The following is a 13,441-nucleotide window of genomic DNA, read 5'->3' on the forward strand; positions in this document are numbered from 1 at the left end:
AGTTTAAACCGTATGTCAACATGTCGAGTCGAAGTGTCAAACTTGGATCTGTATTGTCAAACTTGTGTGCGTATTGTCAAACTCGTGTGGAATATTGTCATTCTTGATTGTGATATATTCTGCCAGTGTCAAACATGAATTCTCACTGTCAAACTTGGTTGCTACAAAATAGAAAAGTGACAAACTTGGATTCTCATTGTCAATCTTGATTGCAACAAATTTAGATTGTGACAAACTTGGATTCTCATTGTCAATGTTGGTTGTTACAAGATAGAAAAGTGACAAACTTGGATTCTCATTGTCACTCTTGATGATAACATTGTCATTCTTGTCTGCTCACTTGTCAAACTTGCACGGGAAAAGGTGTAGTACTGCAAACTCGACACATTATTGCGCGAATTCGTGATGAAGAAACACTGATTATTTGCGTCTGATTAAGCATAACAGTCATAAGCATGAAGCATTAAAGCGTGATAGTCATCATAATCACAGGACAAACAGTTATAATCGACAGCCACGGAGGTTTTCGAGGACAACGCAAGAGCCGTACCTGTGAAGACAGTTAATTGTGTTAATAATTATCCGTACTAGGGACTCCCTATAATTGAAAAGCTAGAGAAAGGGAGATTAGCAACGTCGGCGCTCAACTACACTACGATATTGCAACCCTTGGAGTTGGAATATCTATTTGGCTTTCTGTCCACAACATCCTTAAATAATTCTTTTCAGAATATTCCTCTTGTCACCTACACAAACATGGAAACTCGTTCTAACGCTCAAGCTCAGGCAAAGGTTCGTGGATCTCAGCATCGTTCTCTAGTCACTAGTAATTTTCTATTAGTAACCCAGTAACTTCAGTATCAACGAGAAAAGGGACAGCTCTCAGGCACAGCGACTTCAATGATCATGCGCAAAGTAAAGTAAAGGCGACTGACCCAAACGTAACCCGACCGATGTCCGCCTAACCCGGCGCGGCAGCCGCATGCATGCGCTCTGCGCGAATATATACACACGGGAACACACTCCCGCTCGGGGAGAGAATAGCGGGCAAGCAGTAGTAGAATGGGCTTGCTCGAAGCAGGCGAAGCAAAGCCAGTTTCTGGGACAATCAAGCCGAGCCGTATAACTTCCACCTGTAACAAGCTGTACATACGTGCTGTCTACTGGGTGGCGCGCAGTGGCTCAATCACTGCCGATGTGGAGGAGCAAAGGGGTAATGTACAAGATGCTGCTTGCCTCGGATAATACAACTATAATAGCTGAACTATCCCGGAAGAATGCGTTCACGAGCCGAAACTATTAATTTCGGACTACGAATACCTCACGTGATTGGTAACCACGTCACGTGGTCCACGTGAGGTATTCGTTTATTCGTAGTAACCACTGATTACTTCGTTTTATTTCGCAAGCGGGAGTTTTTTTTGTATATTATATACCTAGCGTGGATTCGAACCTAGGCGACCCACATGTTAAACTTGAACCCTAACCACTACACCACAGCAGTCACAAATTTCTTGACGCCGCGCCTTGCGCGGCGCCGTTTTCTACTGTTTACATGCACTTGCACTACTTTTTATTAGGTGACATCGGTGAAATCCGGTGACACTCGGTGAAGTGTCCTATCACGTCGTCGGACCATTGAGATTTTATAAAGTAACGGTAAGTACGCAAGATTCATAAGGAGGCCAGAGGCGCTATCATGATGACCAAATCGTCATTCGATATGCTAAATTCAACATCCACTTCACCAGGCAGCCAGTTTTGGCTGAGTAAAACAACGGCATCCAAGCGTAAGAGATTGAGGAGGCTAACCATCCTTCTCCTTCTCTTATTATAGACACCAAATCGACACCATGCCGGTCGATATCCGTAGCATACAGTGAACACATCGAGACATCTAAGCCTAGAGTGACCGTTAATGAAGGTAGACTATCTCACCCTGCCCCGTTAGGAACCCTCTGTGTGTGTAGAATTAGGGCCGATACCATTCGAGGCATCACGACAAGAACGCCTCCTCTTATACTCGCGATCTACTCCGGGGCCTGCCGTACACCAGCAACATAATGAAGAAGAGAACATACCCTCGATGGTGAACGCCACCAGCCGGCCCTTCTCCTCGATACCCAATGCATCGACGGTCCAGGTTCGGCCAACCTTCCGTACCGCTCCCATAGCAATTGAGTAGAGGAGCACTGTTGTGTTTCAGGAGAGGCCGATATCATATCTACTGCCCTGAGAATACCACTTGATACTGGGGTTCGCCCTTCTCTAGCTTCTCGTACTAAACCGATTCCGCCTATAAACTTCGATGAGGCCGCATTCGAAAGGTCCCCGCTTCACACTCGCCGCGTACTCGATCGGCGGTACGGCTTAGGTATTTCCGTACCCTCGCTAGCCGATCGGGAGGTCAAAGCACCACGTGTACTCCGACTAAAACTAGGAGAGATGATAGTGCTCACCCAGTAACTATTGCTAGAGCCTCTTCGATAGACTTCATAATGGTAGGTCCAAACACGAATGCCCTCAGCCACCATGGTACCGGAGGCCGCTCCCTGTACGTCGATACCAGCTATCCGATCGGGCGTGGTAGACCGATCAACCTCTCCCATTAAGTGGATGAGGGATGCAGGGAGGAGAACGATCGGAGTAGACAAGGCAACACTCACTAGTCCATCTGGTCTGTACAATGGGGAGCTTGGAATGGGAAGCAGACCAACCCACATCAATCATCATGTGGGCTATCGTGAAGTCGACACCTCCGATTGGACTGGAGAGAGCCGGGGGGCTAGCCCCAGGAGTCCCATGGGGCTCCGACCTAGCCCAGCCGACCGTGATGATCTCCTCGAGTCGGAGGGTCGACCGAGAGCCGCGTTGACTGTGGACGTACCATCATCCTCTGATCACGAGGAAGGGCCCGATGGACGGGACCATACCTGGGTGGAGGTTTGTCTAGATGAAACCCCAATACTAGCATTATTCTCAGGTAACCGATACCACTGCTCTCAAGTCCCCTACCGTACCTCTGGTAGAAGTAGAGGATCTAGTAGTATCAGTACTGGAAAGGTGTCTCGAGGACACCCCTCGGGGACATCATAAGGGGAGATGTCCAATCGTGGACCGCAGAGCAGCTCGTCGGTATACTCGTGATGCAGCTGCATCCCTACTGGCTGAGGTGGATAGAGGCCATGCTGTTGCCGCTCGTCCAGGCAGGTGATCGAAACCTCCGCACTCTTCCCTTCCTCAAGTATATGATGTAGTCCCATGAATCGATCGTGCTCGTCACAGCATATGAAGCGGGCACGGCAGCAGACACGACCGTCGACGTCACAAGGTGGGACGGATGCGGAACTGGAGATCCGGAAGAGGAGGGCATCGAGCATGAGGGAGACGAAGGAGGAGAGAGAGAGGAGACTCAGTATGCAATTCTAATGGATCGGAGGGCTCATACTGTTGCAGGGCTCATACATCGGCCTCCTCGAACGCCCTCCAAGAGAGGGAAGTCCATTGAGCCCGCTGGAGATGCCGTTTCCAAAAAGGAAGTGGAGGAGGAGGAACGGCGGTCCAAACACGGCATGGAGGGATGGTGAGTGTCGATGTCGGTGCAAGAGTGGGGCTTGCAGCAGTAGGACTGCAGGTACAGCTCAAGACGGGCACGGAGCCTTGTGAGGGAGAGGGCAAGGAAGGAAGAGTTAGTGCATGCCCGACAGGAGACGACTGCAGCTTTGGCCAAGATTGAAGCTGCTGCCAGGCGTCGGGTGAGCAGTTACTCAATCGTTCACTACGTTGATGGTAGTATGGACCTCGCAGGTGAACCGTCAGAAGGGACGAGTACCAAGCCACATAGTACCGCGGAGATACTCCACAACTCCCCGTGGTGATGCTAGAGGGCCCAGGAATACCTGTACGACAGGTAGGCATGGCCTAACTGTTGTCTGTAGGGTAGGCCCGAGCCCATCAGACACTACTGTGGAGAAGGGGATACTGAAAGGGATCTCGGACACTGATGAGGACAGCCTCCTCCCATCGACTGGGCTGAGCCTTTGTCTGGGAGAGGTATCAGCGAGCCCGTGCAGAAGTGCCATGTCGACCGGACGGAGTTCATCCTCGACCAGCGAAAAGAGCTCTAGCCGAAGGCTACCTTGCCTAACCGATGATGCAGGAGGGCCCCACTGGGCCATTGATGAGGACGGTACGACCGCCCCCTTCTGTGGGGGGTTATGTTGAGGCGTGTAGGCAACTCCTCTCCCCCTCGGCAGCTGGGAGCCTTTGATAGTTCTCATGCGGTACATGACAGAATCTTAGCTCAAATGGATATGCTTACTCGTACCTGTTCACCGCACGCAGAAGGCGGAGGCTTAGAACAAGACTCCTCACTGAAGGGAGGATACATTCGTCCACCCTCCCGTGGGGCAGAGTCCTGGAGGCCATTAGGGGAAAGTGAATGGATGGCGAGGGAAGGAGGCCACTACTCTGAAGATGGAGATATCACTCAAACACGTGAGGATAACATTAGACCTCCAGGTAGCTTCCATTAGCATTGATATGCAACAACTCGTCACCATCTCTCCACTCCGCAGCATTCCGGCCGCTCTCTAGGGAAGGTTGCTACGCGAACGTGCCGCTATCTCCTTGTTTACAAGATAAACACAGAGATTATGATGAGGCTCTAGGTTCTCGAGTGAGTATTTACATAAGGCAACCATTCCAAGCATGCATGGTCAATTGAACCTGGTCCCAACGTATACCTGTTCAGGATGACAGCATTAGTTCGAACACGTCGGACTGCCACACTCACGGCATAGCAGTTTATGAGCCTATTGAACGCTCGCGCGACAGGGACGATTCAACTCCATCTCGTAATGGATACGGCATGTTCCTTAACTTCATCAACCATCTCAAGCAGATGATCTCACGGCAGAGCAGTCACCGACTACATCATCGATCGAGATCATAGGATGCGAAAGTGTCACGAGCATCGTAGACGGGCTTCGCTCAGCATGCCTTATGTGTCCTCCTCCAATAGGATGTCGATATCTCCCCGGATGCAGCGGAACCTTTGCTCGACTGTCCTCGAGAAGATGCGCATGTCGGTAGCATGATGAGTGATGAGAAAGTCTCCGAGAATGAAATGCAGGAGGAGTCAGAGAAGAGTATTGATATGAGAACCGAGGTAAGGTGACTAACATCACATCGTGCGAACCCTGTCTTTAATCATGTTTCCTATCTGCTGCCTGCTGTTTCTGTATGTCAATTTTCAGAGAACCCTACAATGTGGAAGCTCATCAATGGCAATCAATGAATTGATCGCTGAATTCCTAGCCGATTGTGAATAGCAGCGAGGGTTGCTGACTCGTCCAGTCTCATCACTCTATCAGAAATGTCTGACTACCATCCTTCAGAGTTCGTGACAGCTGGGCTGTGACTCACGCTTTTCATGTGACTGATCCTATTGTGTTGCGTAAGTAACGCTGGAACGGCAACTGAGTAACGTCTAGGTGTCGGTCTGATACATTCGCAGGTGTCATAATAAGTGAGAGCTTGCAACAACAGTGTGCGCGGAATACCAAACACTTTCCATGCTAAGACCCTTCCTCTCGTGACTGTGAGTTAAACACCGACTGAGTGAACGAAACTTCATCTCATTCCTGGAATTCGCACAGCATTGTCCGAAATACGCACATGCTGAACATCCACAGACTTAGGACACCCTTGCAATTCATTGGAATACACAGTAGCCCATTCGGAAGAGGGAGGACAACGGTCCCGGTTACGAAAGTCACATATGGATTCGGAGAACTAGAACGAGCCATTGCCGACGAGGTGCTGATCGACGTTAGGCATGCCGTAACAGTGGGAGAATTCATGGCATCCGGCTCCTATGGTCAAAGTTGAGGTAGGCAACCCACTGGCAGTAGTATCTTCATCTATAGGTGTTGTAGTTAGTCGCGAGTGAGATTTCCGGAGAGCCCGGCACCGCAGTAGCGCTTTTCTAGTCAACGGTTGCCGCGGTGCTCCTTGCTGTTGGAATCGACGAAGGGGTGAGAGGTGAAATGAAACGATTTTCCTTTCTGGTCAACAGACTGATCATATCAGTAATCGAAATCGAGTGAGGGTAACGAGCCAGTGTGAACTTTCCAGTTTGCCTGCGCGTTGAGATTGGATAAATACTAATCCCCACCAACTTCACAATAACCCAAGTAGAAACGTATAATAGTACAGCATGCATACATTACAGCTCATCACAACAAGCTACGGCACCTCGCTATCAACTACCTCGACATTGCGAGGAACCTAATGCTCGGCACATAGTCATAATGTTAGCTATCAGAGCTTCCAAATTAAATATCTGTTTATATCCTCGGTTAGGCCGAGGTTCGAACCTATGCGGGATTATCATCACAAGGACTGGGAGGATACACTAACCGCGCTGCCAGTGCTGCCAGCCTCGGCCAGCTATCCTCGGCATTTTCCAAAGTTGTCCCGAGAAGTACAAGCATATGATAGCATATCTCGCTCGGTGGTATGTGTACTTCCAATAGACCATAAAGTTTCTCCCTTATCGCCTAAACTCAATGATCATCATCCCAGCCTACATACCATAGAATGGGCACCCACCTTCAACTGCTTTGGAGTCTGTTCAGTCAAGATATCCTTCACAATGTCCTCTAATACGACCTGCGTCTGACATTGCTATCTCGAGACCACGTGCATACAATACCTTCCATGGAAGCCTAGCCAGAGGCGTATTAGCATTCCGTAATGCATGGCTACCACCATTCTGGGCACTGATAGCATCTAGCTGCATAAGGCCGTAACGTAAATCTCCTCTAGATTCCGTAGCTAAGAATCAATCATCTACATCGCCATTAGCAGAGACCCACCAATAATAGTGGCTAGATGTGGATTCATTTCCACACCCATCTTAGCCTTTACCCTCTCCAGCTCGATCTTAACCACTTCTGTGGTAGGACGGGGCACTCTGATACTCATACACCGACTCCGCAAAGGAGGTATCAACGACGCCAAAGAGTCGGCATGGAAAAATATCTTCAGCACACCAACGTATCTAAGATGAGCTTGCAACTTTTCTCGGCATCAGGCCAGTACTTCTCCATAGTTCGCCTCAGACCAGCCTGAGCTGATCGACTCAAGTTGTGCGCATCGTTGACGACAACCACCCTGAATGGCACGTCTCCTCCCAAAGGAGGTGCTTGTGCCATCTCCTTGATCAGCTAACACATGGCCAAGTGAGTGTTACGATGATACGGCTAGTAGTAGCATACATGTTGTATGACAACTACATCCCTAGTACCAGCCTCAGTGGGCGTAACCTCCAGATGGTAGTTACTGTATAGGACCTATCGAGCCAAGGTAGACCGGCAACAAGGATGACCGTCTAGCACCTGGACGTCCAACATCGGCCGGGATGATGAGGCATCTTTGATTGTTCTAAACTCATGCTTAACCTAAGTTACCAACCCTTCCCCCACTCTGCTCCTCTGCTACTACTACCACTACCTTCGTGACAGCCGGTCCAAATATCTCCCTCAACAAACACTGTATTCTGAACATCCGTATCACCATCATTACAATAGTATCACGCATAGTACCTGGTCATCTTTCCCCCTCCAGTCGGACCATAGAATAGCAGATGTGGTAAGTCAGGACGACGTGCCTGCAAAGCAATAGCGTCCAGTCTCCCTGGATATCCGTCGCTATCCATCCGAATGCTTATACTCGTTACCAGTCCACGCAACTGTTGTGTAATGCTATCGTGATAAGTGAGTTCGTCGAGAGTTGTTGGCCGCTCGCTGTCGATGAGGAACGCCATACCAAAAGTAATAGGGAAAGGTAACGTAGAGATGCCTCAAGACAAGGTGACCAAGTCAACGCAGTTAACAGCGCCCACTCCCAAACATGTTACTAACGTACACAAGCCCGCTGTTGTTAGACAAAAACGACCACCATTTCTTATTGATATTAATAATAATGATAAGGCACAGAGCACTAGTGATAATGATTATGAACCTTGCAGTAGATGTATTTAGCCACGATGATAGACCCCCATAGAAGGGCACACATATCTCTAGTCCTTGATCCATTCGTACTCACTCCTATCAGCCGCCGCGGACTGTAGACTGGCATCACGTCGCCTACAATAAAGAATACTCCAATACAGCTCACTAACGTGGACTGACCTATTGAAGGCGCTTCGCTTCACCTTCAGCTCTTTACTGTGAACCCTCTCACTTCGATCATATACTTGTTCATAATCTCGCTTATCATAACCCTTGTATACCTAAGTATGCACCTTATACAGGGGGATTCGAGGAGTGCCAGGACGATCACCTGGAATGGACGGTAGATCCTATTTTCCGGATCATCGATCCACTCTGACCAATGCGCAAGCCATCCAGCCAATCTCGGCACCGTAAAAAGTATGGGGAACATATCTAAAACATTGCAGTGGTGGTGGCGGACATGAGCCGTCGTGGGCCTCCTACCGGTAGGAAAGCCCATGGCCTTATATATCAACCCAGAGTAGAAGTCTACGTTGGGATAAAGTTTTCTATCCTTGAAGTATGGATCCGACAAAGCGATACGCTCAAGCTCCATAGCAACCTCTATTAAAGGCTCTCGACCACAGATCTCGAAAACCTACAACCACAAGATGCAGCACTGGACTATATATACCTAATGCCTTACGTCCTCAGCTATCTGCCTCACAATGGTAGCTCTAGGATCATAATGCTTGTATACTCGATGACCGAAACCCATGAGGAGCTCCTTGCGCTGTTTCACCTGATGATACGGTAATCATAGTAGCATGTGTATAGGGATGTGACCTTTTCGACAAAATTAGGGACATTCTCGAGAGAGCCGATCCTCTCCAACATGCGTAATACAGCCTCGTTGGCACCACCATGGCGTGGCCCATACAAGGCCCCGGCAGCTGCGGCACAAGCTGTGTAAACATCAACCTATAGACACATACCACTACCCAATAATCAGTCTATCATTACATTGCTCGAAGTGAGATGGCGCATAGCACTAGTAGAGCAATTGAGCTCATGTTCGGCGTGTAGCACGAACAAGACGTCCAAGGCCTTCACCAGTTTTGGATGCGGCCTGTATCTCGTACCTGATCACCTACTGTCATCAAGTTAGCTACGGTAGCGTGTTGCTACCCTCATGTGAGACATCCAGCATGTATAAAAAATTCTCAGTGTAGCCCAGGTCCGAATTGGGTATATTAAAAGGCCTCCCCATACGATGCCTATAAGCCATAGCAGCCAAGGTTGTAGCTGATCCTAGTATACGAGCGATCTCCTTGTTCCGTACCTGCTCACCGAGGCGAACGTGACGTACCCAATACTGTGCGGTACAAGCCTACCGCCTTATCCTTATATATGTTCTGACTGGTAAGGGCTGGGTTGGTCTCGGGGTGCAGAGTACCAAGGGCCGCCATTGACGATACGAACATACCCATAGGATGAGCATCATAACGGAAAGCCTGTAGACATGATGATCATGCACATAGTACTGTCGCTTGATGGATCTACCGAAGTTAGAGTAGCCACATCTTGATGCAGCATGGAGTGACGCATAAGATCCTGCTCCCATCGCCTCAACTGATTCCTAGTAGGCAACTCTCCGTACCTGAGCCGTACAAGAGGTACTGGTATTAGACTGAGCCTCAGGGCAGGTCTCACTGCAAGAGGAAAGCCACCTCAGTAAAGTAGCTCTTCTCAGCTAGCTGCTCTATAGGATACCCTCTATAACGTAAAACACCGCGATTGCCGTCAATGAAGGATATGCGAGATACACAACAAGTCGTGTTCATGTACCTGAGCCGCTCGGAAGGGCATCCTAGTTTACTAATACTGTAGCGTACCCAGGGTCATAGGTTTGAATCCCCAACTGTTTGAGATCAGTCGCTCTTATCGTGTCATCCGTCACTTTGACATCTATCTTCTTACCACTTCTATTGTCGATAATAGTCAAGGTGGGAACAACATGACCTGCCACGCTGTTGAGACGGTTCATGAAGAAGGGGAGGAGGAAAACTGAACTACAATACGTTAATGGTACCGATACAGCACAACACAGCCTTGAAGAGAGTAGTGGAAAGAGGAGGACGAGTTGATCATCATCAATACGAGTTAATCGATTGATCGAATATTTATCAGAAAAGATATCAACCGAGGCTAGAACATGAAATGCTTCTCCCAGTAGCCGTAAAACACTATACGGCGATCCCTAAGGAGCGTCCTTGCTGTTAAGGCTCCTCCTCTGTCGAACAGCTGCTGCCAAAGCATCAAGCATGTCGACAGTCTGCATCCAGTTAACACATCCATCAGTGATCGACACCTGCTCGTCATGATGATCATCATGGCAGTGCAATTAAGTACAACATGAACGTACTCCATATCTTAGCATATGACGGACATCTGAGTTCGCTTCCAAGGAAGCGGATGGACCTGGCTCAGAGACCAAGGGCCCAGGAATGTTGGATGACGACGAGGGCTGAAAAGTGAGAGTAGGGTGGCATGAGGAGAATCTAGCAAGTACGTTCTTCTTCCTGAACTCTGCGATGGCTGCTGTAGACGGAGTATTCTGATTGCCTTCGAAGAGGTTCGACTCGATCATTACACCTACGGCAATTATCACAGCTACATCCTCACTAGAGTAACTTCGTGATGATACCAGAAACGTCACGACAACGAGCCTGTGATGGTGATATGATCTGCTCCTTAATGATCTCTTCAAGCACCTGATTAAAGTATAAGGGACTATACCACAAGAATGAACAACCCACCAAGGGTTGCCTCCTATAGTCCTTGTTGCTGTTGCCGTGACTACAGTCTATCATAACGCCTTGAGTGATGCCCCTTTTACTGATGATGAAATACGATGATGACTAGCAGCAGGGTACAGCACAACCCTACCTCTGCTTGGCTATACACTCGTCAACATGCTTCTTGCTGTAGTTAGGACCCGACTTCCCTCCTCTCAAGATGATATGGGCATCGGGGTTACCATGAGAGTGGACCTTGAAAAGGATGCATGACTCTTGTGTGTTAGAGCAAGCGTAAGAGAACTTACGACAGCCGCAGTCCCCTGCTTGGTAATAGAGAAGAAACAGTGAGGATGCATGGCCGACACCACAGCGTCGACACTCACATCTACATCACTGAGACAGATGAGCACGTCATGCAATGAGTGGGACCAAGACGGGACAGAGTAGGGAAAAGAACCAATTTGCATAGTCCCCTGTGGGCGCGCCATTGAAACACTCACCCGCTAGTAGAGTTCTTGAAACCGACAGGCATACTCAACCCACTACCCAGCTCTCTATGTAGCTGACACTCAGTAGTCCGAGCCCCTATTGCAGCCCATGATACAAGATCAGCAATGTATCTGAAGGCCCGCATTAGTTAGGTACTATAAGCAGTAGAGATGTGTTATTGCAGCACTCACTGTGGCGTCAATGTGTCCAGGAACTCGCAGCCTACTGGAAGGCCAAGATGAGTAATCTCCTGTAGGAGACGACGGGCAGCCCTGAGATCACCTCAAGGTATACCAAAATGATTACCAACAATAACGATTACTACCGAAGCCCAGCATTGACGTTAAAAGTATCATCAATGTTAGGATCATTGATAAGGCCCTTCCAACCGACTGTTGTACGAGGCTTCTCGAAGTAACTGTAATAGGGTGAGATGGGAGGGTAGATACTGCTACCCTACACCCTCATGATGATGACCAGATCATCCTTAAGTCGATCAGCTTCTGCCTTCAATCTCGCTGCATACCTGATGATCATAATCCTACGATCGCTAGTAAGAGCGGCTACTCACTCCTTAGCGGCCGCTGGGTCGTGAATACTACAGGGGCCGACTACGACGAGCATCCTGTCGTCCTTCTTATTGACGATATCCGATGCCTCTTTCCTCCCTTTGCTGACAACCGTCTTACCTTTTTCAGTCAGCGGGAACTCCTCTACCAACAACTGAAGTACAAGCAACCAAAGTAGAGCACACGACCCGGCCATAGACACTCACCTGAGGATAAATGAGTGCTTTGATCTTAGCAATCCTCAAATTGTCGATATCAGGATCAGTAAAATGTTCTTGAAAGTGCGGTAGCACAGATGCTTGAGATGACGGGGTACCATTGGCCTCAGTACGCCCTCTCTACAGTGACATCAAGTTCTAGAGTAATATCATCCTACTTTTTCTGGTGGCGGGTTGTCAGAAGCTCTGTCCTTAGAATCGTCCGCCGGCCGCTCAGCTCTCACTAGGTTAGTCATGAGAAAAAAGGAGCGTGTAAAAACTTGGCAACCCAAACCAGGTACTGGAAGCATGGCTTCACATAGGAGCGTGAACCTATGCTCATCCTCGTAGCTGCTGCCAACCCACATATGATAATACCACAAGAGAACTCTCATTCAACCAAACCAAACTACACAATATAGGTGTGAAACAAAGGCAGTTTACCGCCTCTTGTCCAGGATTAGAGCCCAACTAGAAATATCATCAACGTAGTATTACGGATATTAAAGTGAGCACTATGCTTAGTGTTTGCCCTTCTTCTTGCCGCCACCTCTACGCTTAGGGCCAGCGGTCATTGAAGTAGCTCCCATGGCTTCAGCGAGAGCTGAGGTTGGCCTGAAATGATAGCCGATGAACCTCTCAAGCCAAGGAAGGTCTCACTTGTTCGGGGGTTCTCTACCAGCCTGTACACCCACAGTAGGGCCATCCAGGTTACCAGTGAGGCCACCCTCCTCTGCTTCACGCTTCTTAGCAGCCGCCTCTCGACGAGCTCTCACCTAACGAGGGTGGTATTACAAAACAGGTAGGCAGTCGTTAAGTAACTAGCTCGTCCTACTTCGGCTAAACGTTGGGCTTGAGCCTTGAATTCTGAGGTTTCCCCCTTGGCCTGCTTCTCGAGGTATGCCTTGTGGGCCTGAGGTAACATCCCTATGGAAAGAATACACACCTGCCGACTACAGCCTCCTTAGCGGCAGCCTCTCGCTCTCGTCGAGTTGGTTGATGCTTCTGATCAGCTCCTAGAGGTGCTATATCATCATCAGAGTCAGCCCTGAGCCATACAGTGAGAGGCACTACTCACTAACATTGTACTCACCGTTCCTTAGCTGCTGCTGTCTTCACCTCCGGTGCCCTCTTTGCATGAGCTGCCACAGGGGCAGCAGTAGGCTCGTCGTTATCCGACGATGAATCTTCCTCCGCTTGTTGTTGCTGACGACGTTTGATCTGCAGAGACACTCGAGTCATTGGAACGTTTGTTTAGTGATGGGTACCTGCTCTACATCACGATTCCTACGGGCTACGGCATCAAAGTCATCCTCTTCGACGACATACTTCTTGCCAGCTCTACTCCCACGCCCGCCTCCACGATGGTCCACCTTATTCCTAGA

At 49.0% G+C, this 13,441-nt stretch overlaps 4 protein-coding genes across 4 annotated transcripts in view; all 4 read right to left on the reverse strand.

The window, feature by feature from the left end:
- Positions 1-6,579: 6,579 nt before the first annotated feature.
- Pmar_PMAR029125 (replication factor C subunit, putative) lies at positions 6,580-7,831 on the reverse strand (the record flags this gene model as incomplete). Its single annotated transcript, XM_002764639.1, has 9 exons — positions 6,580-6,675; positions 6,719-6,840; positions 6,882-7,066; positions 7,108-7,232; positions 7,284-7,358; positions 7,404-7,466; positions 7,519-7,564; positions 7,611-7,675; positions 7,745-7,831. The coding sequence occupies 9 exons, from the start codon at positions 7,829-7,831 to the stop codon at positions 6,580-6,582; spliced, it is 864 nt and encodes a 287-aa protein (XP_002764685.1).
- A 255-nt stretch (positions 7,832-8,086) lies between these two features.
- Positions 8,087-10,047, reverse strand: Pmar_PMAR029126 (2-methylcitrate synthase, putative; the record flags this gene model as incomplete). The annotated part of the gene is made up of 12 exons (XM_002764640.1): positions 8,087-8,153; positions 8,199-8,299; positions 8,350-8,453; positions 8,505-8,658; positions 8,707-8,802; positions 8,847-8,981; positions 9,024-9,142; positions 9,189-9,342; positions 9,395-9,514; positions 9,564-9,660; positions 9,714-9,848; positions 9,896-10,047. The coding sequence occupies 12 exons, from the start codon at positions 10,045-10,047 to the stop codon at positions 8,087-8,089; spliced, it is 1,434 nt and encodes a 477-aa protein (XP_002764686.1).
- A 75-nt stretch (positions 10,048-10,122) lies between these two features.
- On the reverse strand, positions 10,123-12,313 carry Pmar_PMAR029127 (Phospho-2-dehydro-3-deoxyheptonate aldolase, Phe-sensitive, putative; the record flags this gene model as incomplete). The annotated part of the gene is made up of 14 exons (XM_002764641.1): positions 10,123-10,371; positions 10,426-10,527; positions 10,573-10,655; positions 10,708-10,774; positions 10,820-10,898; positions 10,950-11,053; positions 11,107-11,194; positions 11,302-11,421; positions 11,482-11,562; positions 11,616-11,708; positions 11,751-11,816; positions 11,862-12,013; positions 12,066-12,197; positions 12,236-12,313. The coding sequence occupies 14 exons, from the start codon at positions 12,311-12,313 to the stop codon at positions 10,261-10,263; spliced, it is 1,356 nt and encodes a 451-aa protein (XP_002764687.1). The 3' UTR covers positions 10,123-10,260.
- A 264-nt stretch (positions 12,314-12,577) lies between these two features.
- Positions 12,578-13,441, reverse strand: part of Pmar_PMAR029128 (Small nuclear ribonucleoprotein Sm D1, putative) — a gene marked incomplete at both ends in the record, with an annotated part of 1,693 nt that continues 829 nt past the window's right edge. The window contains 6 exons of the mRNA XM_002764642.1: positions 12,578-12,671; positions 12,717-12,832; positions 12,892-12,969; positions 13,014-13,104; positions 13,150-13,277; positions 13,325-13,436. Of these exons, the coding sequence (XP_002764688.1) occupies positions 12,578-12,671; positions 12,717-12,832; positions 12,892-12,969; positions 13,014-13,104; positions 13,150-13,277; positions 13,325-13,436 (619 nt within the window). The remainder of the gene's footprint in view (positions 12,672-12,716; positions 12,833-12,891; positions 12,970-13,013; positions 13,105-13,149; positions 13,278-13,324; positions 13,437-13,441) is intronic.

Source organism: Perkinsus marinus (assembly GCF_000006405.1).
Source record: "Perkinsus marinus ATCC 50983 genomic scaffold scf_1104296976606, whole genome shotgun sequence".
NCBI lineage: Eukaryota > Perkinsozoa > Perkinsida > Perkinsidae > Perkinsus > Perkinsus marinus.